Source organism: Drosophila guanche, unplaced genomic scaffold (assembly GCF_900245975.1).
Source record: "Drosophila guanche unplaced genomic scaffold, DGUA_6, whole genome shotgun sequence".
NCBI lineage: Eukaryota > Metazoa > Arthropoda > Insecta > Diptera > Drosophilidae > Drosophila > Drosophila guanche.
Window position 1 is genome coordinate 902376 of NW_022995751.1, and position 26329 is coordinate 928704.

Here is a 26329-nt window from a genome sequence, read left to right on the forward strand (position 1 = left end):
GGGGCTTTGTATAAACGAAACCAAAGCGGTATACTAGATCCATTTTGTGTGGATTTTCGGGGATAAATAGGGATAGATTGTTGCACATGGACGTAGAACTGTTTGTTGGGTATCAGATGTGTGTTAGGGAAGCGCTTGCCAATTCCCATAAAATATCTATTTCTAGCCATATCTGCTCTAGAGCTAGAGAAATATTTGAACGTCGAATCTTACATGTACACCCAAAAGTATGCAACGAATGTATTTAGGTTTGGGTTTTTACATTTGTCAGGACTTGCTTGCAGTGGCGCCATATCCTCCATGTGTTGTCTGCTGGCCATTTGCTGAACTAAGTCAGAGCTACGCGGTTGAGTCTTGGCTGACAGCCACCTAATTCCGTAGAGGTTGCGAACACGACCAATAGTTGTGACAAAACTGTAGCAGTGACCACAAAACTGTGCTGAGGGGTTTTAATAACATTTATTGGGTATACGAACAGCAATACCAATACTAATAATACAATTCCAATGGGTTTCCGATGCCCCTTCAAAAACTTGACAAAGGTACAGAGTTCTCGCACGTATCCTCATCGCTAAGGGAAAGAATTATCAGAATTTGTGGGAATTGGTAGACTTTTTACTCACTTATCGATGCGTCGCAGGAAGTTCTGAATCTGCTGATTCTTACCAATCAGCGCGTAGAGTGCCGCAAAGCCATGGAAGGCCATGCAGAAGCAAACGGCATAGTTGTGGAGGGAACGCTCCCCGCGGTAGTAGTTGAAGGCAAAGGAGCAGACGCAGACGAGCCACACGAGGGCCGTGTAACCAAAGTACTTCCAGAAGGACTTGAAGCGGTTCTTCTCGATCGACTCGAAGCTCTTTTCCGTCTCGATGACAGGCTGTTCGCTGATGTAAATGAGAGTGAGGATATAAAAGAAACCACTGATGGCACAGGCCACAAAGACAGGTGCAAAAAGATACACCATAATGCTCCAATTGCGAGCTGGAACATAAAGAATGATCAAAGATCTATGGGGTGTAAAGGGTAACCCTGAACTCACGATCGAACCAGCAAGTGTCGCCGCCAAATACCAATCGATTGCCATAACGACTGAAGGCCACAAAGACGGACCAACCGATGGCAATCAGCACGATCGGCGTGAACATCAGCCAGAACATGAGCTTCGTAAAGACCACGCCATGGAAGCTCAGATACAGTTTAAAGGAAACAAAGCTCAGGATGTAGAAGGACAGCACCAGATACATGAGGGTTAAGCTAGCTAAAGATGCGAAAGGGAAGCTAGTCAGTGATTGGGGGACATATGATAGACCTTTCTTACGTATAATGCGGCATGCCGCTTTGGAGAGTGTTGCGGGATTGTGGAGTGTGAGGTAACCGAGCAGAGCATAGCCCAGTATCAGGCAGATGGTGTAGGCCTTGATGGCCACACCATAGAAACTGTTGCGCATCTCCGAGCACATCAGATACACCACCAGCACAATGATCATCGAAATAATGGATATCAAGAGGCCTGCGCGAGAGAGAAAGTGGAAGAGAGCGAGAAAGAGAAAGAGATTTAGGATCTGTTCTGTTTTGGGTGGAACAATTAATCTATCAATCGCCACAAGCAATTCACTTTTTGTTATTCAAACAATCATTTTTATGAGCAAAGAATTATATTGGAAACATATTTGTGGAGGGAGGAGGCACTCACATATGGCGTAGGTCCACTCGCGAACGCCCAGCACAAAGTGCAGCTTCTCGGGAGCACAGACCAAAGGCTGCCAGTCCCAAGAGGAGGATGGAGATGAGGCAGCATTGTGCTGGAGGAGAGGCGTGTAGCAATAGTGTTTGGAAAATATGTGACCACGATGGGCAATGGTACCATTCTGAAAGAGATATAAATAATAAGAAGAACCCACAAAAGAGTGTGGAGAATCATCAACTCACCTCATGCAGTGTCCAATGGACATATTCCGAGACTTTTGTCACTGGTTTCATGTGCTCACACGGCGTACCCACATAGATGCTGAAGCGAGAGCGTAGTTCTAGGTCCTTCAGGCTGCCATTTGCCAGCTGCACCTCCATGTGGCTGTGGCGCGGAGGAGGCAGACTATCGATTGATGGTGCCAGGCATTGTCTGCTCTCCAGATCGTAGATCTCCCCCTCAGGGCAGCAGAAGCGAACACAGGGCTTCAGTTTGCATACACAGCCGCGCAGGTGCTTGGGCGCCGGCACTCGGATGCCATTCTCGATGACAAAGTCGTAGGCGGCCACCAGGTTGCGGGGAATCACCGTCCAGTTGTGGACATACGAACCATCCATGCCGAAGCTGCCCGTGATGTTGGCAGTGTCTATGAAGGCGCAGGGATAGCGCATCTCCTCCGGGTAGCTCCAGGCAGCTCCCACCAGGAGGAGGAGCGACGACAACGGCGCCATCTGTGGAGACATTCTCCTCTCTGGCTGCTGATCTTTCGGGAACGTCTTTCTGGTGCTGGCCGCTTTCTTTGTTTTTGTTTACCCCACGGCTTTGAATTTATTCGTGTGTTTACCTCCGCAGCGTTTTGGTTTCCCAATCGATTTGATTCGAATAAACGAACCGCAAGCAGAATATTTGTCGAATATTTGTAGAATATAGAATATGGATAAATAATGCAGCAAAGCGATGACGTGTGTACCAGTGGTGGAGGGGGTGGTGTTGGTGGTGCTGCACAAACGGTTAATTGAGTGAACTGAACTGAACTGAACTGTACGGATCGATCTTTCATCTGCACCTGCCGCAGGCTGAACTTCGACTGAATATTTTGGAATGAATTCCACAGCGAATGAGTGCGCGGCATGGAATCGAACATCCAGACGATGAGGTGAGGTCGTTGCTTCTGGTGGGGGGGGACAAGGGGGATGAGGTGCCAGCCTGTGGCCCACACCCACTTTGAGGCGCTTTGTTTACAGCAGGAAAATGGGGGAAAAACGCAGACTAGAGAAAAGCGTAGAGACACGGAGAACATGTAAAGGCTAGGGGAATGCTCTGTAATTGGGTAAAAGAGATTGTTAGTGCCAATGGGAGTGGAATTTCTTTAAAGATAACTGAGAAAATAACTACAAAAAAAAAGGTTCTATGTGGGATAAATCTTCAGATGATCCACCTTTTGATTTTAACTTTACTTTACTAAAGAATTTTTCTATCTTCTACTTTGAACTATCCCTAAATAAATTCCCTTAATCAGATGCATTTCTTAAAATCTTCCAAGACCAGTAAATGCTCTAAAATTTCTAGCAGAGTCTCCACAGTTCGTCTTGTTTCAGAGACATTTAACCTGGCTAAGAGAGAGAGCACAACTTTTCGCTGAAAGTAGCAGGCCTTAGACTCAGTAGACATGGACATAGACGTAGATAATGCAACAGATACAGATACAAATAGAGAGACAGATACAGATACGGATAGATGGACAGAAGGATAGGGCCAGGGATAACGGTTCTCAATTGCGTCATTAATGTAACATTTGTTGCGTGCCACTTGGGTCTGGCGGCTAATCCAACCCTTCGAAACTGCCTCCCCCTGTCAGCGAGGCAGAAGTCAAAGCAGCCCCAGCCCCAGCCCCAGCTCTGTGTGAGTGGACAGCACGATTTGGGGTGTAGTTTACGATTTGTCCTTTTGTTTGTGGAGCTGCTAATACAATTTGTCCTCTTTTTTTTGGTTGGGTCTATAACGAAATTTGGCCACAGAAGAAGTTGTTTGACAAGGGAAATAGAAACTGATAGCAGCAGGCTCAGAGAAGGATGAGCCACTTTAGTACGGAAGGATTCTTAAGGTAGAACAATAGAAGATCACTCTCAAAATTCAAATTAAATTTGGCTTAGCCATAAATCGATTCAAATCTTCATCGAACAACCTCATAAAAGCCTCTTCCAAATGTTACACAATTTCGAGTTTATTCAACAAAAGTCTTAAGTCAATTAGTTCCTAGAAATGTACGGATATATGCACCGTAGATATAATCACACATTAGTGTGTGAGTTTGTGTGTGTGTGTGTGTGTGTGTGTGTGGTGTGGCACCAAAATGAATCATAAGCTAAGTGAATACCAGAGTTCATACGCAGATGAGCAATCATCATCATTCAATCTCTCTCAGTCTCTCTTCCGTCTATAATGATGTCACCGTTGGCTGATAGGGAGAATCTGCAAAGTTCAAGTTAAAGATTTGTAGATTGAAACGAGAACAGATAGGAATTTGTCTCTGCTCACCTGAAGATTTCAGATCTCCCTTTTCATTAAAGTTGTAGACGCGTGCATTAATCACACTCAAATCGGTTTGACTGGACTCCCTATGGAAAGAGAAAGATTTGACAGACATGGAAAATATTTCTTGGCTAGATCTTAGATCCGTAACTTACACATTAATGGCCCACCAGGATTTAACATGCAGATTCTTGCCCAGCAGCAGAATGAACCCAGCTATGGCCAGACCCAAGATGCAAATGCCACTCCAGAAGTCAATGATGAAGAAATGCTCCCTCACACGTGCCATTATATAGACCACAATCTCACGCAGCCAGACGGCAAAGACGCCCACCAAATAGGCACAAAATGCATAGAAACTGTAAGGAAAAATAGCAAGGGAAAAGGATGAGTTTCTAGTTGAAGTTTTTAGTTAATCTCACTGTTAGTCTCACTGAGTCTTGACGATGCGCAGCTGTGTGCCCAGGATATATTGTGTGTCTGCTGGCAGTTTGTAGATGGAAAAGTAGGCCTTCAGGCAGCAGACAACACTGAAGATCAGCAGTAGGACAATGGGTGCATAATAGTAGATGAGAATGCCCCAGAGGCGCACTGAAAGAAGAGCAGAGAGAATCACAAGTGTTACTTAATCAAGGAGGGTCAAACTTTTACTCACCATCGAACCAGCAATAGTCCTCGCCAATGCCCGGCTTATAGTGCTTGGGCAGGTTGGAGTCCTGGGCAAAGGAAACCAGAAATCGTAGGCCCACAACCAGCACCACAGCCAGGAAATAGGACAATCTGCGTAGCCAATTCTTGCAGGGCTTCAAGCGGAACTTTTGCAGGAAATCAAAGCTACAAATGGCCAGAAAGACAAATGACAGCATGATGCAGAAGTAGGCCAGTAAACCTGAGAGATAACACCAGGGATTAAGATCCAAAGAAAGTATTAAGATAAAGAAATGCTAACCAATATTTCTGCACGCCACATGGGAGAGTTTCATGGGATTCTTGAGGGCCAAGTAGACGAGCAGCGAGTAGCCCACAATCATGGAGAGCAGATAGTAGATGATCACCTGTCCGTAGTGACTCTTGCGGGCATCACGCACCGAACCGAGGAGGGCGAGGATGAATATATTGATCAATATGGCAATGATGCTGCCTAAAAGGAAAGGGAATTAGGTTGAGTAATAAAAGTTCTCTGGTATCCCCACTCACATATCGCATAGATCCACACTCGATAGCCGGTCTGAAAGCGCTCACAGCTCAGGGGCGTCAATTCCCATTCCTCGGCCTTGTGCTGCAGCGGACTGAAGCAATACTCGTCCGTGCTCCACAGTCGATTGTCCCGCAACAGCGATCCATTCTCGAAGAGATCCCACTGCCAGAAGCTCTCGTGCTTCTTGTCCACAAACTTGTTGCGGCAGCCCAGCTCCGTGCGCACCACAAATCGATCGTTTATGCGCACCTGATCCACCGTCCGGTTGCCGTAGGTCAGCTCCACGTGCGTGATCTGCCGTTCCTGCAGTGGCGCCGTGCAATTCCAGCCCTTAACATCGAACACCAGTCCGCGGGGACAGCAGAAGCTGACGCAGGGCTTCAGCAGACAGACGCAGCCGCGCAGATGCTTTGGGGCACGATACTCCACGCCATCGATCACCTTGAAGTGGTACTCCGCCAGCAGATGTGGTGGAACAACCACTCCCGCGTAGGAGTAGGAGCCATCCTTCAGTCGAAGTCCGTCCGTGATGTTTACGGTATCCGCATAGGCACAGGGATTCGTGACAGAGGGAATGATCTCCGCGGAAAGGGATTGCTGTGCTGCAAGCACCAGCACCAGCATCACCAGTGTGGGGATCAGGGATAAAGACATTGTGCTTGGGCTCGAAGGAGAGATTATTGTTCTGCTGTGCGGATCTGACGTCACAATTAAACAAACAAAACGAAGCGAGTGGCGATCGCTACTCTGTTCTGTTCTGTTCTGTTCTGAGTTTTATGCAAGGCACACCACAATCAACTCACGCACACGCAAAACCAGAGCCAAAATAAAAACAACAAAACATATGAGGAAAATCAACAACAATCGGATTCCAAAATGACAAAACGACGACGAGAGACGCGCGCTGCTCGCCGTGCGACTTTGATGGCGTAGGTCTAAAAACGGCTGCGATTGCGACAATACACGAGCCCCAAAAAGAACAACTAACAACTCTCTCTCACTCACTCTCAGTCTGTGTGTCTCTCTGTCTCTATTTAGTAAACGACAAACCGGCAACCGCAACGACGACGACGAGGAGCGCGACAAGGCAGCAGCTCCATGCTGGCCAAGAATAAAAAACAGACTAACTGATTAGCAAGACCCAAAACCCGTACAGACCAGACCACAAGCAGTCGCTCGATTGTTGGGGGAGCGCAGCACCGCAGTCAGACCAGTCTCGGAGCACCTGTCCCCCAACCCACCTCCCCGCGAGCGAGCGATCAGCGAAACGAATCTCAACCGGGTGCGACGGGCTCTTTTCATTCAAAATTCATTTCATTTTCTTGACGGGTGCTTCTTGGCCAAGACAACAACCCAACAAAACTCAACACTGTTGGTGGCTTGTGGTGGTTGTCTTGTCTACGGTTTTGGAAAGCTTTTGTGTGGGAAAAAGATCGTTGGTACAGAAGGTGAATTTCTTCGTTAGCGCAGGGAAATTTGACTGAAATGTTGCTGTACCAATAAGTAAGCTCGTTCACAATTACATGTCTGTGGAGTGGACATGTAAAAACGTTCGCTTCGTGGTTCCTCGCTGAAGCTGGAGTTGAATAATCGTTTATAATGGTAAAATAAATAAATAAAAAACGCAAGATCAGTGACTAATTTGGTTTTATTTCTCTGCCCAAACCCAAGTGAAAACCCCAGAAACTCGGGCAGATCGTTCAGTTTTATCTTTGGCTTTATTCGTGTGTGTTTAGGTTTTTTATTATACCAAATAGAAGTAGTACTCGTAGACTATATAGATATGGAGCGTGGTATGGTACGTACGTAAATGCGAAAAGACGAATGAATACAAATCTTAATTTCATCACGGCACATCGATATACTTTAGTATGTTTGTATGTATGTGTGACTTACAGCTAAAAGAGGCGGAGAAGTACAGTGATCTCTGGAGACGACAATAATTTCATTTCAAATACATAAATACTAGATATGGCGCTTCGAAGCGGTGCTCTTTCTTACACTTAAAGTTATCAGGTTGTTCGCATTCTTCTGTTGTAATTTTCTTGATCTGCCAGACACATTTATACATATATCTATGTATATATGTATAATGTATATAGAGGGGGAGAGAGAGTGTGGTTTGATGGGGAGGACTTTTGTGTTCCTCTTATATATTAATGTCTTTTCATAAAGATCAGGGTACAATCTGAATATATGGCTGCGGCTGCTGCTGCTCTGGCTGACGTTATCCCCAGATATAACTATTCGATGATGCTTGACACGAGTCCAGCCCCATGGGAGTCTGATTCTCAGCGAAAGCTGGTCGTGCGCTGATGATCCCCACTGGATGATTGGCTAATCATCAGGGGCTTCTCCACCGAGGGCTTCTCCTGCAGCGACAGATTGGCGACGCTGCTCGATGTGGTCTTGGTGGAGTATTGGCTCTGACGCTGAGTGCTGCCATCGCGAACACTCGAGCATCTATGACGTCCATTGGGTGGGCAGCGAGGAGTAAATAATGGTGAAAAAAAGACTGATTAGACGGGTTAATGGAGGTGTGCTAATTGTTAGAGGGCAGATAGCCAGAAGCAGACACATAGACACACACACGAGATTAGAGAATAGATCACAGAATACCATCACCGATTGAATAATGTACGAATAAAGCAAAACGCTTGATTAAACGGTTAGTCAGAGGGGAAGGAGAGAGAGTTCCATTAGTTGTTTGTCTTTGGTTAGTCATTTCCCAAATCCTTTTTAAGGCTCTACGGCTTTACCTTGGAATATATATTTTTATTTTTATTTTTGTATATTTCTACAGGCCAATCTTTGGCCCAGGACTTGGAGTCGCATTTACATTGGCTGCCTTCATGCGCAGCTTTCCTGGCAGTCCATTCGCATCCGAGCTGATGGACGTTGAATTGGTGGATGTCGAGCCATTCGATGGCGTTGGCTTCCGCAGTCTTCGGTGGGTACAGATCGATGGGTGGATGATTGAAGGACGGATTTACATATAGATTATAGGACACACATTATAGATGCAAACAGAGGTTACATTTTTGTTGTTGTTTGTTGGTTGTTAGAGCTACATTTGGCAAGTCTTTTAGTGGATATTTTTGTTCGTTTTTGGTGGCTGATTGCTCATTGCTGCCTCATGTGGCAGTAAAAGTAGCATTGGGTTCATGTTTGGATGGTTCTGTGTTGTTGGGACTGGTGTTAGTCTGATGTTTGAGGCTGTAGCTGTTTTTGTTTCTGTTCTTGTAGCTGTTGAACTTGTGGTTAAGCAATATCGAAAGCGGTCTGGACAGGGGAGATATAAAGATGATTGCATCATTTTAGATTAGAATTCTGCAGCGACTAACTAAACATGTCATTTCCAACTATCTATCTACGAGGTGCATGCATGGAGGGTTGGATTTGGTGCGTGGTTAGTGCACTTTGGCGCCACAACATTCGAGCAGAGAGACGTGACGGAGACGAGACGCTGCTTACTGTCATCGATGGTGCCCACACTATACCGCATGGGAGTGAACACCACTGGCGGTTGAGGTGGCATTTGCGAAGGCATTCCGGATCACGACCAGCCGGCGTATGTGGCTGGAGGCGTCCAGGAATCGCTGCCGCACCGAGAAATTGCTGCCGGCCATTGTTGTGTTGGTCTCTGTTTGTCGCAGACTGCGCACGCGTATCGTTCTGGTGGTGGGTTGGGAGTACGGATAATGAGAGGTAAAAAACGGATGGAGAGAGAGAGACACAAGTGGAACACATACAGAACGGGGCACACGGGTGAGATTACAGAGGGGCTTTAGGCTTTGGTCAAAGGACGATTTCCTAAGTGGAAACAAAATGGAAGACACTGAACAGGAGAGGACAGCCACGGACACTCACCTGTTGGTTATCAAGTGCTTGACCTTCTTCTTCATCACAAACAGCATAAATATGAGGAAGCCCTGCATGGCATTGCACAGATCCGAGATGTAGAAGATCTTCGACCACTTCTTGTCGTTGCCCACAAAGTAAGAGATGATCTCCGAGGACCAGGTGACTCCCATGATGATGAAGAGCCGCAGGAAGAGTCCGAACCTAAGGCGAAGCAGGACACGACGTGCACTTTAGGTGGAGTTGAATGGAAGGAAAAGCCGAATCTTGAAAGGATACTTACTTGTCCTTTTCGGTGCGCAGATTCTTGGTGCTATCCTCGCGGGCAATTATCCGCGCCATCTCCCGCTGCACGCCATGGATCTTGACGGAGGTCATCACAAACATCACCGTGTTGGCCACAATGATGGCCAGAATGGGCGTAAAGAAGTAGATCATGCCCGACCAATTGCGCATGTCCAGCCAGCAGTATTCGCCAGCGCCGATGCCCGGCTTGAGGTGCGACGGCCAGTCGGTGTGCTCCTGCGCGATCCACGTGAAGACCAGGAACATTGAGGCCGCTCCCCAGGAGTACAGCGAGTAGAAGAGGAACCGCTTCTTCTCCTGGAACCGATTGATGCCGCGTGTGCCGCGGAAATTGTGCCACAAATCAAAGCTGATGACATTCAGCCAGAAGAAGGCAGACATGAAGCAGAAGTAGGCCGTGTATCCAATCACCTTGCAGGAGACACCTTCCGGATCGAGGTTCTTCATGAGCAGAATGCAGCACAGCGCCGTGTAGCCACTGGCCAGACCGATGAGGTAGCACACGAGACTCTTTCCATGCTGATTCCTCAGCTCGGGTATCAGCAAATACACGGCAATGGTGAGCATCATAAAGGGCACGGAGAACAGCATGGCTGCAGGAGAAAGGGAAAGGTTTAGTGGGAAACTTTATCAAAGAATCAAAGGATCATCCATACCGTACGCATTGATGATCTTCACGGTGGTCTGCTCCCCGTCTCCATCACAGTTGGCTGGATTGAGACTGTAGTAGAGATCCGTTTGGTTCACATAGGACACCACCAGACAGAACTCGCTCTTGTTGATGTACAGATGATCGTCGAGGCGGAGCATTGAGCCATTCTGGAACAGCAGATACTCGTCGAATTCGTTGATCTCCGGCTGCAGGGAGAACATCTTGGGGCAGGGCCTGAAGCTCTGCACCGCAAACTGCTTGAAGATGTTCACCGGCTGCGTGCTGCTGTTGTCAAAGGTCACATTCATCACGGGCTCTGGCCAGATTCTCGTGTCCGTCGTGTCATTGATGCACTGCGCCTTGTCGCTGTTGTACACCTGACCCCACGGACAGCAGATGTTCAGGCAGGCCTTCAGCCTGCAGATGCAGCCACGCGGGTGCCAGTCCACATCCACGCGCTCCACCAGATCCCTGTAGATGTAGTTGTACTGGCCCACTAAGTGGCTGGGTATCAGCACACCCTCGTACGAGTAGCTGCCGTTCGGGAAGGGCGTGTAGCCCGTGAGGTTCACAGTGTCGAAGAAGGTGCAGGGCACGTGCAGGCCATCGCGAATGTGGTAAATGTTTTGCTCATCGGACATGGCATATACCCCAAAGGACATGCCGGGCAGCAGGCGGAACACAACGAGGCACACGACTCCCATGAGAGTCAGTCCACAGTACAGGGATCCACCCCTTTGGTGGACTTGCTTTGGCATTATGTTGGATCTGCAGGGAAAAGAAAGGAAAGGAAAAGAACTGGTTATTATTTTTGGATGATCCATTTTCATTTCTGCTACAATTTACAGCCCCATTTGATGGGGAAAACACTCTTGGGGTTATGGCTGCCACACTTATATCCCTCAAATGAAGGACACTCAAAGTAAATACCCCATTGCCCGGGATATTTACCTTTTCGCTTAGTTAATGCCACGCTAAATAAGGCCACTAATTTTGGTTAAGGGACTCATCATCCCGACCAATTAGTGAATCATCATCCACAAGGACAACAGGTTAACGGAAAGGAGCAGCAACAGGAACAGGAAGGAGTAGCAGGAGCAACAGCAGGGCGACGTCACATTCAATTAGCACCCAAACGAGTCCAGGGGGAAACACTCTCTCTGGCGCACCGTGTGGCCTCTCGCTCACTGTGGGGCATCAATCATAAGGTCATGCCGCAAACATTTATGGATTCGTGTTAAATTGATACTAACTGCCGTCGTCGTCTCTCAATAGTCTTACTCCCTGCCCCTTCACACACACACACTCTCTCCGTCTCCGTCTCCGTTTCTGTCTCTTTGCATTTATTTTTCCTGCTTTCCATTTTCCCTGGGCATGGGCATTCATTTCAAAGCGCTGCTAATGAGCCTGGCCATAATTTCATTACAAATGCGAAAAGTTATACCTTCTACAGTAAAATGTATTCCCTATCTTATCGGTTGCATCATTAGTGGAGAGTTGGAGTGGCGGCGGGGTCCCCAATTCATTGATCCGCTGATTGTTTGCCATCGATGGGAGCACCAAATGGGACAGGAGGCAGGGGCAGGGGCAGGGTAACCTGTGTGTGGCATTCACGGGCGCGTGGGCCCACAAAATTAGCATGAATTTATGGACGATTGAACGATGGAGCCGAGCAAACACATTAAACTCACTGGTGGGCCAAAGGAGGGAAGGAGGGAAGGAGGAGAAGAAGGAGGGAACACACAGAGCACTTATCTCTCTCTCCTGATGGAAAATGAGCATAATTAATCGCTAAGTACATGCCACTTGAGGGATTTCAACAGAATCCGATTCGAATATTTATTCCAGAAAAGAGAGCGAGGGAGGAGGAGGTTGAATTTATTTGAAAAAGAATCAAACCATGTGGAGCATTCAAGAAACATTGAAAACAATTGGCCATTAAATTGAATTATGGCAAAGCAATTCTCTCCTACAGAATCCCAACCAACACAATTGTATATAAGCAATAATTCTTCTAGATCTTTTTTTCGCTATTGTTTTGTATATTTTAATTCTTTGGTGCAAACAATTTTATGGATGCTACGATTTCGATTTCGATTTTCCCTGCGATTTGCAGTTCGAATATATATCGAATGATGTGCGGAACTATTTAATATTCTGATCGGGGCTTACGTTCCATCATTGATTGATTGATTGTTACGCTGAATCATGGCAGTTAACGTAATCGTAATGGATGTGCTTCTGGGAATGCCAAATGGGAGCATCGATGCCTATCGATGTAGGCAGAGTGTGGGCTGAACCAAATCTAACCATATATCAGTTTAAATGGAAAAGAAAAAATGGGAAAATGGGAAAATGGGAAATTCCGATGGCTCTAGAAATGCCAAATAGAAAATATCTGCACAGAACTTTGTGACTAAGTTGACGGAACATTAACTTTCATTACCCTAGCGTAAGCTAAGTCAATCAGAAAGTCTGATTGATTTCGCAGAGATAATATCGGTGAATGGCCTATAAATAACTCGAATGTTCATCACAGTGACACTCGATCGAGGCATTGAGACATTGAGGGTTCTCTGAATACAAATACGAATAAAATGAATGCCCCTCCATGGGAGTGCGTTTAGCTGTGGTGTGAGTGGAGCTAGCTGTGTGTGAATTTGTTGTGCTCGAGGCGGCGTATAAAAAATGTCTTATTTGTGGTCGGTAACCGATAAGATAAAGCCACTTGGCCAACGCCACTCGCCTGCTAATAATGTCTGACAAAAGAATACGTATTGACGGCTCTTATTTATATTATATACACATTCACGAGCATTATTCTAGGAAAATATATGAACCATTTTGTTGATGGCTTCTGCTTTGAATCTTAGCGAAAATACTTACAAATACTCCGCCAGGGACGTCCTCAGGTTAGTGGTGTCTTTGGATTGGATTATTATCTGGTTGATTATCACTGTTTGGGGATTGTCCATGGTCAGTGGTAGCCAGGGAAAGCAAAAACAACAGAAACAACAGGATGTGAGTAAGAGTATTTTCGCAGTGGCGCCTCTGAATCACTTTCGGCAGCCGTTAAACTTTCGGTGGCAACACAAACAACTGTTTGATAGAACTACTCTTAAGCCCTGCCAAATGCCATTAAAAGCCCATTTCACTCAGCGAAATGTATGCATAAAACGAGAACCAATCCCATTGGAAGATTTATCGAACACTACACACGCATGTGTCGCAAATTATTACAATTCTCTCGGCAGCAAACAGAAACAGCACTGTCAACATATTAATATCCAAACCAAAAGGCCACCGACAGTACTGAGGCCTCTTCCTGGTCCGTCGATCGTCAGGGGTTATGCCCAAAAAAAAAACAACGACGACGATTACGACACGAAATGAATCCAAAAACTCACATAAATATGTTTTCGTTTGATATAAGTTTTTATTCAGAATGAATATCGCTTTTTATTCGGGGTTTTTGTATTATCACGTATGTATGTCGCCTCAGCGGCAATGGTTTTTATTTGTATTTTTATATTTTTTGCTCAAGTCTTATGTGCGACGATTCCCCATTATTATCTTGTTGAGGGCCCGTCGGCGGTAGTGTGCGGTTCGTATCAGAAGTTGGACTAATCGGTGCCCACAGCAATCGTCAATGAAGAGACAGGAGAATTCGCTGAACCCGATGTGGTTGGCCACCACACTTGAGGGCGTAGCATAGACACACCACACCACACTTGAAGGTGAGCTGTGGGCAAAAGCTGTGGGCATAATGTGATGATAACCAACGATTACAAGGAGCCACATTTGTGGTATTCCATTTCCCTTTTTCCAGACAAACATTTTTCTAGAATACTTGCGCTGACCCATTGACGGCTGTGTGTTGATTCTTCTGCCATTTTTCGTGTGAAAATTCCAGCCCCAAGTATTTTTAGACTCCTGTCTGTAAACAAAGGCAGGGGAGCCCACAGCCGCAGAGCCACAAATTGATTGCCAATCTAGAGTGGGCGGGTAGCAAGTTTGCCAAATATTATTCCATGATACTTGCCACACACCATCCAACACTCCGCAACCACTCAACCAGTCAACAGATACCGCCCTGAACTTGCCACAAAAGATAAATGTTCTCTCGCCCATTAGCATTGATGGGGCCCAGGGCGGGAGAAAGCTTTAGAATCAATTCAATGAATGGGGAGATACCCTGTCTGATATCTCACGCACAAAGCGATCAACATTTCCATAAATCAAACCCTATTAGAGATCTGTGAATGGTTTGTATTCATGTTTGCTGTCTGTGCTATTTTTGAATCATAGATAATGGCTTCTCCATAATTCACATCAAATTTACATCAATTTAAACAGCATCAAAGTGCTATTTCTACAAATATCTAAAGGGCACATAAATCTAATCCATTAAAGGGGAAAACTTCCAGAGATCTGCGCTTAATATTTATCTAATTTCAAACATCCATCAATCGATCTTTGCTATCCAACAACAGCCAATTGATCATCACGTGTGGTCCCTAAACTCCTTCTCTGCCTCCAGGGTACACTCATTCGTTAGGGAAACACTCGACAGATGAGTGTTAAGTGTGTTTGTAACATGAGATTCAATGGAACCCTCCTGCCTAACAAACACCGTGGCGACCAAACGAACCGAACCCCAGGAGATTAATATGCTTGCTGGAGTGAGTAATGGCTAGACCTGGGATTCGTGGCTCCAGATGTAGGAGGAAATACAGTTGTAAAAACGCACCGCAAAAGCATTTAACTAATTAATTGGTAATTGCATTTGGCTTATCGTGAAAATGCACAGCGGGTGGTGGTAGAACAGAACCACCCCACTCCCAGAGCAAGCACACAAAACAGACGCCCTTGGAGCAACTCCCATGTGCGTGATAGTGCAACTTTAATCGCAGTTTCACTTTAAACATTTGTATAATATATGAATACATATATACCTATCATATTGCGGGTATTGTGTGTGTGTATATAGAAAGAGAGGAAAAACTGTTGGAAAATTGTAGCGAAATAAACAGACCTCTAAGCAAACAATAAACAATATTCTGAAGATGTTTCAACAGCGATATCCAAGCCCCCCAAGCGCCAAATGTGTGCAAAAGTGTAAACAAAATTCAAATTCAAATTCCCATTGCATGTCGACTCCCAGACGATCGTATTGTGTATGGATGGTATGATATGTTGGGTAGGGGATAGTCAAGGTGAGATGTTCTGTTCTACAAAGGGCATTCGACGCCTACCAAACGATTTCCTTAGTGACTCAATCAGAGTCAGAGAGTGTGTGCATCGATTGCCAAACAGTTGTTTTCAACCCATTTGTCATGCAATTAGGCAGGTTTTTGCAGGCGCGCAATGATTTTGTTATCTCATAAAAAAAGTCTCCTCTCCTGGCAAGTAAATTGCTAAAATCGAATTCCACTCCACATATCATCCCAGCCATCCGACTAGCTTATTATCGAGTGAGTCAGTTGCAGCGGAATAATCTAACGTCAAATTAGCATAAATTCCATCAACAGATCAACACGCATTTAACCAACGATCCACCACTTAATCCATTCAGATATAAATATAAATGGGATCACATTAAATTTTAAATATAAATGTCAATTCATTCCGAGCATTATCCCATAATTTATGGCAGATCTTTGGAAGCATACAAAATTCCTCACAAGGCGGAAATAAATATTTCGTAAATGGAACACAACTATTAAATAGAATTGGGGAATACTTGGAGGTTCATTTCTGGGGAAAGGCAACACGGATCAATGAATAATGATCAACAGATGATACAGGTTCTTATCGTTCAGATTTGTACACTTACCTCGATCTCAAGCTCTCGCAAACGGTGAATAATGTTAATTTATTCAACAGCAGAGTGTTCGTTCCTCGTCGTAGATCAATATAGAACTTTGTTGGGGTTTTGCACATATATTGTAGATATAGCAATAACTGAACAAATAAATGAATCTCTTTTTTTGCAGTTGTTTTTTAAGGTTTGCGTGTGCGAAAAAGTGGATTGACAACACCGGTACCGGCAAAAATAAAACCAATAACGAAACTCGGTTTTGGGTCTTGGAGAATTGGGGATGTTTCGTTCGAATCAGCCGGATTGGGTCGGATGTGTTTTGTAGCAGGTTTTTGTCTTATTTCTTATGTAAATTGTTGTGCGACGGGAAGAGTCTGTGGCCGGCCGGTCCGCTCTCAAGGTGGGTAACCGCATACAAGTTTTTGTACCTGGGACACCAATGGGGTTTCTCAAGAAATCCTCATAATCATAATGTCATAATGTGTACGATCGGCAACCTCACACTCACTCCTTCCTCAAATACAGAAACTTCGACTTCGGAGGGGAAATACCCACTAGAGTGGGTGTAAATATGCGAACACTCAACGATACTGTGACACTGTGAACCGGTTTATAAAGGTATTCACGATGGTTTAAAGCACACACTAGATTACAAATTAATTAACACTGCCATTCGTAATTCCCATATTATGATTGTTTCTCTCGTGTGTTTATAATTATTTTTATTTTATTTTGACTGGAGTTTCCAGCCGCCGCTGCTCACTCACTCACTCCCACAACCGTCAACGTCTCGTAGCGAAATGAACTCGAGGCGGACCGAGCCGCGAACTGCAAAAATAAAAGGTAGGCAAAAGCAGCAGCCAGCCAGCCAGCCAGCCCAGCTGGACGGATAACAGAGCTGCTCCCGCTGTTAGTGGCGTCCCACTGTTGTTCGGCGCTGGCGCTCTGTTAAACTTGCACGCTATAATTGAACTTTAAACAAAACAAAACAAGAAACCGAATTATTTGTGTGATCGAGTGTGCCAGCAACAGTGGCAGTGGATTGTCTGGGGATTGTTCGTTTGTGTGCGAACAGAGCAATTATCGGACATCGCACATGAATGAACTTCTTGAACAGAGTTTGGAGTGTGGAGTGACGGCGGTGTGGCGGAGTGGCCCCGGGGGCCAACACTTTGGTTGTTGTTTCTGGGATGACCCAAAGTGTGATCATAAATGTCCAAACATAGCGAATAATTAGCTGAAGCTGAAGCTTTTTTGGGCAAAGCTCAATGCCTAACGGCTGTTTTATTAGTTCTTCGGTGAAAAGGGAGAGAAAGAAAGAAGCTTCGAGTAGCTTTTGTAGGGTTTATCACAGAAGAGATCTTTATTAAGAATAGGAAGAATCAGTTAAAGAGAGTCAGAGAGAGGGCAGCTCTTGGGAATTCAGACAAAGAGACTAAGAAATAGAACAAGAGAGTTACAGATATAAAGACAAAACCCATTTAAGGAGGTTTTAAAAAAAAATATGGTAAACAAAAGATGCTTCAGAAGCAAACATAGAAAGTGAGAGTAACCTTGGGTAATCTTTTTGACAAGTATTATCACCTAGAAGGCACATCTGCAGCATCTGCGAGACGATAAACTTTGACCCCACTCTGTGGGATCTTCCCTGGGGGTCTGCTTTTTAGGCGTTGATATGCTCCACGCTCATTTTGCTGATAAAAAGCCAACTATGGAAAGCATAGTAGCTTCGACCTTGAACAAACAATAAGCAAAGCTCAAATATAAGTAAACAAAACGAAAATCCGCTTTTGAATTGTGAATCAGTTACGCTTGCCAATGGGATATTTATAGCAATAGAGCCACCGAAAAGGAAGCCCAATCCCAAGTCCCTAATTGGGGAAAGCAAACATTAACACGTAGAGATTTAAAAGCACACACAACTATATAGAAATAAATGTATATGTACAAAGATATGGTCAAAACTAATAAGTACGCTACGTGTTCAGAGTCAGCTATAAAACAAAAGTCAACCCAGTCCAAGTCTGAGTGTTTGAGTGTCTACCCAGGGATGCGAATGGATCGCATGGCTTGCATAATGAGGGATAGACCAGAGCGCCCCTTGGAACCCACCGAGCCATTTAAGCCATTTCTGTGGGGGTTTCTGTTATACATAATATTCCAATTATTAACCGATCGAAAGCGTTTAACGATTGGAGCGTGCTTCGGGTGTGTGGCAGAGGAGGAGGAGCTTCCATGGTATTCCCGTTCGACGGACGAGATCTTGAGAGCTCATCAAGAGACACCAGAAACTGGTTTCCGTTTAGCATTGAGACCACAAGACACAAGTGCCAGATACGACATGTGTACACACACTCGTATATGTGCAAAATATTCAGTACAAAACAATTGGAGATCTTTGTACATAGACGCGAAGAGACAACGCGCGCGACGACTGTCTGTGGGCTGAGCGAGACATTAAAATCGCATTATAATCATCAGTCGAACCGACCAAACAGTCGGGCAGCAGGGCACCCAAGGCTCTTCTGGGGCTCGTAGATTTTGTGGCTTTTTAAGGGGCGGATACCACGAAGAAGACCTTGAACAAGTGCAAATATGTGCGACGGGGAAGGGGCTCGTATAATAAACATTCCACAGCAATATCTTAAATGGCTTCAGGATTCCGCTTAATGAATAAACACAAAGTTCAGGCTCTAGCACATAGAACCTCTCCCTCGCTTCCTCTTTGGGTCACAGTAAATTTGTTGAGATAATTAATACACACCACACATAGATACGCGCTTACAAGACTCCGCGTTAAACGGCAGATAAACGAGCAATGTATTTTTTTAGCAGAGACATTAAACCCCCGCAAATGAGCGTCCGTCCGTACAGCAGATAGCAAGAGCTCTGACATTAGAGAACATTTCCACTAAAAGGTTGGTTATTGCATTATTTTGTTGAGATAGCAGCTTAAGTTGTGTTTAAATTCAAAAACTAGCGCTCTCTACCGATCCGTTAACATATATATGTTAATGGAATCGTTAAATTCAATGAACCAACCAATGTTAAATTCATGAACGTTTATCGGCGGATACCCTGTTAAGTGAAGTAAAATAATGTTAGGCGTTAAACGAAACGAATGCTGGGTGCTTTCTGTGTTTTTCTGGCTTCTTGCGATTTCGATTTACAGCGGCAACATTTATGTAGAAAATCTCAAAGTACAGTTGAAAGCTTACGGGTAACAGTTGAGTGTAAGGGGCAGTCTGCATAGAGTTTACATACATTTTACATAGATTCTAGGAGCTTTTTTTGGGTCGACTTCATGTAAACGCCAACAGATGGTGCTGCCATCAATTTGAGGGATTACCTCATCTCAGACTTTTAAAACTCTAAAGATTATAATATTTGTTATTAATATTAAAACAGTGCATGTATTTTTTAGATTATAATAATTTTTAGAGTAAATTCTTCATCTTCCATACACTTTCGATTTTGTTCCGGAATTGGTAGTGCATTTAAGGTTCCCATTAAGCATTCCCATTCTCAAAAGGAATACCCCTTTAAAGAGAGAAACAACTTGACCCATTGATTGAAGCACGGTTCAATGGTTGATTATATACATTTCTGGCTTCCATTACAGCTATTCAAATTTATAATTCCAACAAGAGTGGAGAAAATACACTTTATAAGACTGATACAACCTGTAAGAAAAAACACCGACATGTACCTGCTCAGGACTATGTGATACCCAGTTACTGGATAATAAGATGTAAGGTAAAACCCTGGTGATGGAAAGATAGATATACCTTGCCATACCTCAAGGAAGTAAGTACCAAATAATAGTAATCATGTGGCAGTGTGGTAATGTGTGAGGACATCCCATAATCAAATTAATGTTCCAAGTGGGGCTAAGTGATTCCCCGCTTGACGTCCCTGCATGTAAGTGGTTTATTTTGATAGCCATTTAATGGGCCCCGCCATACATCTGACGAAGCACTGCCACAATCGAATAGGACTTGCTCAGGATATTGGCGAAGCTCGTCAGGGTGAGGCCCATGAAGCCGCCGGCGGTGAAGAGGAGCGGTCGATCCGCATTGATCATGAAGATGAGCAACGTCCGCTTCAACTCAGCATCTAATTCATGCCAATTGCAGCCAAAGGCTGTGGTTGTTAGGGTTTTGCTCTGCAGAAATAAGGAGAATTAAGCAACCTGCAGCTATAGAAATCTTTACCGTGGGGACCTGCTCAAAGACCTCGTTGCCGAACCAGCAGTAGAGGAATATTTGACAGAAGACGCCGCTGAAGAGAAAGTAGATGAGCACGGAGCTGCCGGAACCATCGCCCACAAGCGCCTGGAAAACGGTCATGGCAAAGACCAGCAGCGACGACACAAGCTGAAACATGACGGGAAGGCGGTACATCTGCTCCAGTTGCTGACGCAAGCTGAAAGTGAATAAAGGGAACCATGAACTTGCAGCAGACAAAGATGTATGGACATTTGGCTAATGGATGCCATTACTTGATTACGACGCAGTGATACTTGACAATGGACACCATCCAGCTGTTGGGATCCTCTTGGAGCTGCAGGTCATCGAAGGCCAAGTTGAGGATCTTGAGGTGCATGCATATCTGATTCATGAACACCACGTTGACGTTGTCGATGGTCGGAATGCCGCACGATAGCCAGATGATGCTCAGCCCCATGTACAAATGTTGAACGTTGGGAGGCAGAAAGTGGGGCATATGGACGCGATATGGAAAGCGCTTTCCGGCCATATCATCCGGCACTGCATAGGGTTAGGTTATAAAGTGATTAGGAATGGACTGGAATCTCTTACCAATCAGCATCATGACCATAGCAAGCGTGGAGGAGAATACCACCAGGCAGAAGTAAAAGAGACACACAAACTTGTTCTCCACTTCCAGCCGATGGAAGATCTCCTTTTGCTGGGGAGACAAAATGCAGGTTCTAGTGAGGTGTTTCAGTGTGGCAACTACCTGCCGGATGTCCTCGTAGTAGTAGAATGTGTTGAGCACCTATCGGACATCTAATGGATGGGGATTACTGTTGCAGCAGCAGGCTGCAGCAATTGCTTACCTTGAACCAGTAGCCCAAATGGGTCAATGTCATTACAACATTCTGTGTCATGATATCCACATCGTCCCAATTGAGCACCAGATCATAGATCTCCAAGAGCACATAGCAGAAGAGTAACGGCAGCACCACTCCACTGACGACGAGAATGCGGATTCTCTGTGCCCTCGACTCCGGCTTCAGTCCAGAGAGGGGGAGTCCCGCCGACTGGGCGAGCCACACATTCAGCTCGATGGATCCAATGCGGCCCTCATCCACATCCGACGGTCTGATCCGCTGAGTAAGTTCGCGTAGCCTTTCCATTTCGCAATGGGTTTGTCTTCCGCCTGGGAGAATCCTTTTATACATACTTATGTAGGTCGACGCGGTCACTGTCAGGCATTGCGTGAAGAAGGCGTGACATTCCAGCACCATCTAATTAGAGGGGGAATAAACTTCCTGGTGGGATGGGGAAAGTAAAGTAAGTGCCAAGTAAATGCCATCCTGCCAAGTAGTATAAAATCGCTTTTAATCGGAGCTTTTAGCACCCTGACTTTTTCGTGTAAATGTTGGAAAAATAAAATTATTCCACTAGAAGATCACACAGAAATAAATCTTATGCAAACAGTCATATTAGTATTAGTTGGTAACTAATATATATTAAGTCTTAAGTAGATCAGCACCTAGAGCACCTTTGGGTGCTATCTAAATCTGGGTAGAGGCCTGCGAGCTTAAGGTATCCCTCGGCAGTTTCTTAGCTGCAGTCGTATTGCGACTCCCATGAGATTTCATGCTTACGACACTTCTTATGTTCCTTGACTGATATCTAGGAGAGAGAACAAACGTTAGAGAAATCGGACAGTTTTCAAAGTGCGAAAACATTGCAACAAGACAAGAAAAACCATGCTTAAAAGCGAGACAGAGAAAAGTTAGCAAATGGATTAGCAGAGCTCAGACCTGTAAGTTACTAAAGCTACAGCTAGAAAGGGGGAACCTTAACCATGCTTAGAGATCTAAACAATAAGTTTTAGTAGTTAAACCAACACCAAACAAATTGAGAGGATAATCAGTCGCTTTACCTATAGCCGTTGCGTCTCTTCGAGTGAGACCTCTTCCTCGGAACAATCGTCATTACTTAACAGAGATATTTTCATGATGAAACCCGATTATTTTCCCCAGCTGAACACAGAATGAGCAAAAATCGCTTACCCTTTCTTGAACAACTTCAAAACACTGAGCTTCGTCACGAACAGGCAGAAGATGATTATGCCCAGCGACCAGTTAAAGTAATCGGCGACCCGAAGGACTCTCTTCCAAAACTCGTGGTTCTGCACCAAGTAGGAGACTATCTCCAGGCTCCAATTCACGCCCATGATTATGAAGAGTCGCAGAAATAGGCCATAGCTGTGAGTGGACAGAGAGGATACTTGATGATGCCTGTAACCATCGCTTGCAAGCAATATTCTTACGTCTGCTTGTCAGAGTTATGTTTCTGCTTTCTCTCCTGGCGATCGACAACGACCTGCAGTTGGCGTTTCACTGCAATAATTTCAATGGCTGTGAGAATGAACATTGTCGAATTGAAAATGATCACAATTAACATAGGCCCATAGAGGTATAGCATGGCCGACCAGTCATGAGTCTTGATCCAACAGCTGTAGTAAGTTACGCCAGGCATCCAGGGCTCATTCTCAGGATTATCCTCCACTAGATGGTCCACCAAGTAAATGACGGCCGTAAAGATGAATGCCATTCCCCAGGCATAGATGCTGTACAAAAGGAACAAGTACTTCGACTGATAGGAAGCTCCCTGACTGCTGCCTAACGAGGAACGTAGATCCCAACTGATGACAGACAGCCACAGAAAGGTGGACATCACGAAGTAGTAGCCGGTGTATCCTATCGTAGAGAGAGAGTGAGAGAGAGTTACGTTTTGATCTAATATCCGATCGGGCAGTATACCTGCTGTAGCGCAAAAGTTATTCGTCAGCTCCCACAAGTCCAGCAGCAGGAAAAGGTAACCCATAAAGAGGCAGATAAGACAGCAAACGAAACAATTTCCATGGAGATTCCGAAGCTTTTTCAGACAGCGATAGACGATGATCGTTGAGGAGAGGCACACGAGGCTACAAATTAACACTGAGGATGGCAAAACAAATATTTTCAGTTAAAGATCGGAGCGGATCGTTACAGTGCTCTCGCTCACCAAAGGTTTGGCCCGTCTTGTCACCCGACTTGATCGCGCAATTGTGGGCAACTATCCGTAGGGACGCCGTCTCGCCCTCTTTAAAGTGTTCCGGTTGGAGGCAGTAGTCCCGCTTGCTCATCGTGACATTGTCGTAGGATCGGAGCAAGGACCCATTCTAAGGAAGATCACTGGCATTAGGCTTCGCGGGAAATGGGGGTCGCGGTATGGTGGGGTCCAAACCTCAAACACTGTGTACTGATCCGTCTCCTCTCGATCGTTGAGCGAGTACATTTCATTGCAGGGCTTCGGGAGATCGCTCTGAAGGATAAACTCCTTCTGGAAGTGTCCCCTGAACACCGTTCCATTTTGCAGTGTCACGTTCACGTATGGATTAAGTCGGGTCAGATCGACGCTGCCACTGCACTGCCCATTGCCCATCAATTGAGAGTGGTGGCAGCAGAAACGGAGACACGTCCTTAGCTTGCAAACGCAACCACGCAGATGGGTCTCCGCCGGCTCCCTGGTGCCGTCCGGCAGTACAGTGTAGGTATATTCAGCCATAAGCTCACTCGGAATGAGCAGATCCTGGTACAGACAAGAACCATTGACCAGCCGCTGGCTCCCCGTCACGTTAACCGTGTCGAAGAAGTCGCAGGGCATGGTCTCGATCTCTGTTCCAGAAAATATCGCTGCATCCAGCAGAATAAGACCAGCAATGTAGAATAACTTTAGCATTTTAATTCAGAGAATCTGCAAGTGAGAAGATCAATATTTTATTTTATCAAAGAGTGCACAAAGTAAGATAGTAACACGAATACTTGGACAACTTAATGACCTATATCACGGAGACAGTAGACAGTCAAAATGTGTATACATCATTTTGGGGCATCTTCTGTGGGAAAATACATATGTATGCATTTCATACCGCCCACTGAATTCTGTGCGTGTTTGTATCTTGTTTTTATACAATATTCTCTGGAATATTAACATTTGAACCGACTGTACTTCAACGGGGACTCCTTCTCGACACACTCAAGAATAAACTGCAAGCCGTTGCATGTGCTTTTCCATTTATATATCTTATATATCTTGTATACATCATATATGTACATACTGCATGCGATAAATGTATATACATTTCTGGGACATGTGGCATTTTATCAGAAATTTTGTTGTTTCAATTATACATTTATTGGTTCACATTGCAACCCAAAAGGGGTTGCAACAGACAGAGAGATCAGCATCCCGCGTCCTGTGCTATAATGTTGGAATTTACTCAACATGAATATTCAAGAGCACAGCGAGAGGTTGTACTTTATGCCCTTCCCAAAGGTCCACTTAAAATCCCTCAGTGTCCCGATAGCCTTGCTCCCAATGTGATTCACATTGCATTGATGATTGGTTTATTGGTCAAAGAGCATGTCAACAATGCCGATAAGGAAATCCAAAGAACTCTACGATGAATAATAAAGCTATTATCGCTATACAGGAATTGTCGCTGGATAGGGAAGGGGAGTCTTCAGTAACATTTTTGCTTGTTTGATAATCAAAAATTTGTTTCCAGTGTATACCGTTCATTTGGCGACTTTCACTACGTTCTTAAAAAACATTCAAGCATTTTTTCAAGTTACAAGCGTATTTCAAAAATGAGCCCCGCCCTTACAAAGGCCGAAAATCTCCCACAACCACAATGAAGATAAGAGAAAACTAAAAACACCATTATATAGGGAAGGGGGCGAGCTAAAAGAGCGGGTTGGCGTGAGAAGGGATGTAGATAGATGTAGATGACAGATGAAGAAAAGATTTAAAATTTAAATAAAACCGCTAAGATTGAGGTACTGAGTACCGGGTATAAAAGTTGTGCCTTCTCGTTTTTTGATGAGTTCGTTTGCCTCAGCTTGTGTTTCTGTTTGTGCATTGTATGCGCATGCTTTGTCAATTTGTACAATGAGTTAAATGAGTTCTCGAGCAAAAAATAACCGAAAGAAGTACACTGAAAACTTTTGGAGAAGTACAAGCAAATTAATACAAAAAATACAAAAATAAATTATTAATACCAATAGCAACAACATATCTTCACTAACGATTAGTTTCTATAATTATTTAAACCTTTTTTTTAATTAACATTTTTTAGCTCCTATTTTAACATTTTTTATGTGTTGTATCAAAATGCAATATTCTTGTTATTATTTATTTTATATTGTTTTCATGCAATCATTACAATCCTTTTTTGGGATAAGAACCGAATTTGAACGAAACGCAGAGCCATCGTAATTTTCAAAAATACATTGTCCCGAAATGGTATACAGAAAGCGGAGTTCCAATTATATATGTGTATACTATACGAGCACGTACAGACATTCATAAGTACATATGTGTAAAGCGGCATTAATTTCCTGGTCCAAGCTCCCAATGCATCGCGTGGGTCACGTTCGCGTCAGAAATGAAGACTGAAGCACGATAACGCGCCCTTCACAGATCGCATTTCATTTAAAGCTGGATTTCAAACTTGTTTCGCGTCCTACGGTGGTCCTTACATCGGCGGTTGGGGGGGAGACGAGGCGGCAAAAAGGCAGGGCTGTAAGATGCCACGAAAGATCGTTCAAATTCAGTACTTTACCTGACGGACTATTCGATATTTACAATAGTAGGACTCATTTTTGCGCTGCTCGTGCTCGCCATCGGGTGCCGGTACTATACGTATATATGGTGTTTATAAGCCGGTTTCACTGTATTTTCTCTAAATGTATTTGACTGTATTTAGCTGTATGCAGATACAACAAAATTCACCACTGCATGAAAATGTTTAAAAGAAAAAGAGAAACTTAAGTATGGCGCGTTACAAACTTGTATCGTTTTACAAATAACATCATTATATTTACGGTATATTTTTAAAATACTAGGGTATATTTCCGAGGGTCTGTCATTATATCTTATCGATATTTACGAGGTCAGGTATATTTAATAATATAGTATGTATATAAATACAAATGTCCCACAAGCAGTTTCTCTCTTTTCCGCTAGCCAC

General features: G+C 44.5%; 5 protein-coding genes across 12 annotated transcripts; all 5 read right to left on the reverse strand.

Moving 5' to 3' along the window:
* Nucleotides 1-481: 481 nt before the first annotated feature.
* Nucleotides 482-2771, reverse strand: LOC117587234 (probable G-protein coupled receptor Mth-like 8). Its single transcript, XM_034277804.1, has 6 exons — nucleotides 1930-2771; nucleotides 1694-1868; nucleotides 1319-1510; nucleotides 1040-1258; nucleotides 624-981; nucleotides 482-571 (listed from the first exon to the last, which is right to left on the reverse strand). The coding sequence occupies exons 1-6, from the start codon at nucleotides 2428-2430 to the stop codon at nucleotides 526-528; spliced, it is 1491 nt and encodes a 496-aa protein (XP_034133695.1). The 5' UTR covers nucleotides 2431-2771; the 3' UTR covers nucleotides 482-525.
* Nucleotides 2772-3890: 1119 nt separating this feature from the next.
* On the reverse strand, nucleotides 3891-6533 carry LOC117587233 (probable G-protein coupled receptor Mth-like 9). The gene is made up of 7 exons (XM_034277803.1): nucleotides 5417-6533; nucleotides 5169-5360; nucleotides 4875-5108; nucleotides 4654-4810; nucleotides 4375-4578; nucleotides 4226-4305; nucleotides 3891-4159 (listed from the first exon to the last, which is right to left on the reverse strand). The coding sequence occupies exons 1-7, from the start codon at nucleotides 6069-6071 to the stop codon at nucleotides 4125-4127; spliced, it is 1557 nt and encodes a 518-aa protein (XP_034133694.1). The 5' UTR covers nucleotides 6072-6533; the 3' UTR covers nucleotides 3891-4124.
* Nucleotides 6534-7116: 583 nt separating this feature from the next.
* On the reverse strand, nucleotides 7117-16914 carry LOC117587231 (G-protein coupled receptor Mth2). 7 transcript variants are annotated; one of them, XM_034277798.1, is made up of 6 exons: nucleotides 16073-16885; nucleotides 10241-11004; nucleotides 9562-10177; nucleotides 9288-9482; nucleotides 8177-8362; nucleotides 7751-7880 (listed from the first exon to the last, which is right to left on the reverse strand). In XM_034277798.1, exons 1-5 carry the CDS (start codon nucleotides 16177-16179, stop codon nucleotides 8215-8217), a joined length of 1830 nt encoding a protein of 609 aa, XP_034133689.1. In that variant the 5' UTR covers nucleotides 16180-16885; the 3' UTR covers nucleotides 7751-7880; nucleotides 8177-8214. The 7 variants fall into 7 exon arrangements, with proteins under 7 accessions (XP_034133687.1, XP_034133689.1, XP_034133691.1 ...); XM_034277793.1 differs by lacking the exons at nucleotides 7751-7880; nucleotides 8177-8362 and adding exons at nucleotides 8769-9092; nucleotides 9170-9230 and having other exon boundaries at nucleotides 16073-16914; XM_034277794.1 differs by lacking the exons at nucleotides 7751-7880; nucleotides 8177-8362; nucleotides 16073-16885 and adding exons at nucleotides 8769-9092; nucleotides 9170-9230; nucleotides 13123-13417.
* Nucleotides 16915-19190: 2276 nt separating this feature from the next.
* On the reverse strand, nucleotides 19191-21575 carry LOC117587235 (odorant receptor 94b-like). The gene is made up of 5 exons (XM_034277805.1): nucleotides 21138-21575; nucleotides 20878-21076; nucleotides 20559-20826; nucleotides 20281-20482; nucleotides 19191-20222 (listed from the first exon to the last, which is right to left on the reverse strand). The coding sequence occupies exons 1-5, from the start codon at nucleotides 21546-21548 to the stop codon at nucleotides 20004-20006; spliced, it is 1299 nt and encodes a 432-aa protein (XP_034133696.1). The 5' UTR covers nucleotides 21549-21575; the 3' UTR covers nucleotides 19191-20003.
* Nucleotides 21576-21625: 50 nt separating this feature from the next.
* Nucleotides 21626-25883, reverse strand: LOC117587232 (G-protein coupled receptor Mth). 2 transcript variants are annotated; one of them, XM_034277802.1, is made up of 8 exons: nucleotides 25657-25879; nucleotides 23542-24051; nucleotides 23320-23476; nucleotides 23076-23252; nucleotides 22583-23012; nucleotides 22323-22517; nucleotides 22193-22247; nucleotides 21626-21939 (listed from the first exon to the last, which is right to left on the reverse strand). In XM_034277802.1, the coding sequence occupies exons 2-7, from the start codon at nucleotides 24034-24036 to the stop codon at nucleotides 22193-22195; spliced, it is 1509 nt and encodes a 502-aa protein (XP_034133693.1). In that variant the 5' UTR covers nucleotides 24037-24051; nucleotides 25657-25879; the 3' UTR covers nucleotides 21626-21939. The 2 variants fall into 2 exon arrangements, with proteins under 2 accessions (XP_034133693.1, XP_034133692.1); XM_034277801.1 differs by lacking the exon at nucleotides 22193-22247 and having other exon boundaries at nucleotides 25657-25883.
* Between the last annotated feature and the right edge of the window lie 446 nt (nucleotides 25884-26329).

Bases quoted from the DNA above. Each gene is read 5' to 3' on its own strand.
- LOC117587232 (XM_034277801.1), bottom strand. From the start codon at position 24,036: ATGCTAAAGTTATTCTACATTGCTGGTCTTATTCTGCTGGATGCAGCG. The intron at 23,013-23,075 runs GTATACTGCCCG...TCTCTACGATAG, and splicing joins TAACTTTTGCGCTACAGCAG to GATACACCGGCTACTACTTC. The intron at 21,940-22,322 runs GTAAGCGATTTT...TCTCTCTCCTAG, and splicing joins TTGAAGTTGTTCAAGAAAGG to ATATCAGTCAAGGAACATAA.
- LOC117587231 (XM_034277793.1), bottom strand. From the start codon at position 16,179: ATGTGCAAAACCCCAACAAAGTTCTATATTGATCTACGACGAGGAACG. The intron at 9,483-9,561 runs GTAAGTATCCTT...GCTTCGCCTTAG, and splicing joins CTGCGCACCGAAAAGGACAA to GTTCGGACTCTTCCTGCGGC. The intron at 9,093-9,169 runs GTATGTGTTCCA...ACCCACCACCAG, and splicing joins TCACCCGTGTGCCCCGTTCT to AACGATACGCGTGCGCAGTC.
- LOC117587234 (XM_034277804.1), bottom strand. From the start codon at position 2,430: ATGTCTCCACAGATGGCGCCGTTGTCGTCGCTCCTCCTCCTGGTGGGA. The intron at 1,511-1,693 runs GTGAGTGCCTCC...TCTCTCGCGCAG, and splicing joins CGAGTGGACCTACGCCATAT to GCCTCTTGATATCCATTATT. The intron at 572-623 runs GTGAGTAAAAAG...TCTTTCCCTTAG, and splicing joins TTCCTGCGACGCATCGATAA to CGATGAGGATACGTGCGAGA.
- LOC117587233 (XM_034277803.1), bottom strand. From the start codon at position 6,071: ATGTCTTTATCCCTGATCCCCACACTGGTGATGCTGGTGCTGGTGCTT. The intron at 5,361-5,416 runs GTGAGTGGGGAT...CTTTCCTTTTAG, and splicing joins AGTGTGGATCTATGCGATAT to GCAGCATCATTGCCATATTG. The intron at 4,811-4,874 runs GTGAGTAAAAGT...CTCTTCTTTCAG, and splicing joins GGACTATTGCTGGTTCGATG to TGCGCCTCTGGGGCATTCTC.
- LOC117587235 (XM_034277805.1), bottom strand. From the start codon at position 21,548: ATGGTGCTGGAATGTCACGCCTTCTTCACGCAATGCCTGACAGTGACC. The intron at 20,827-20,877 runs GTAAGAGATTCC...AACCCTATGCAG, and splicing joins TATGGTCATGATGCTGATTG to TGCCGGATGATATGGCCGGA. The intron at 20,483-20,558 runs GTAATGGCATCC...ATTCACTTTCAG, and splicing joins TATCACTGCGTCGTAATCAA to CTTGCGTCAGCAACTGGAGC.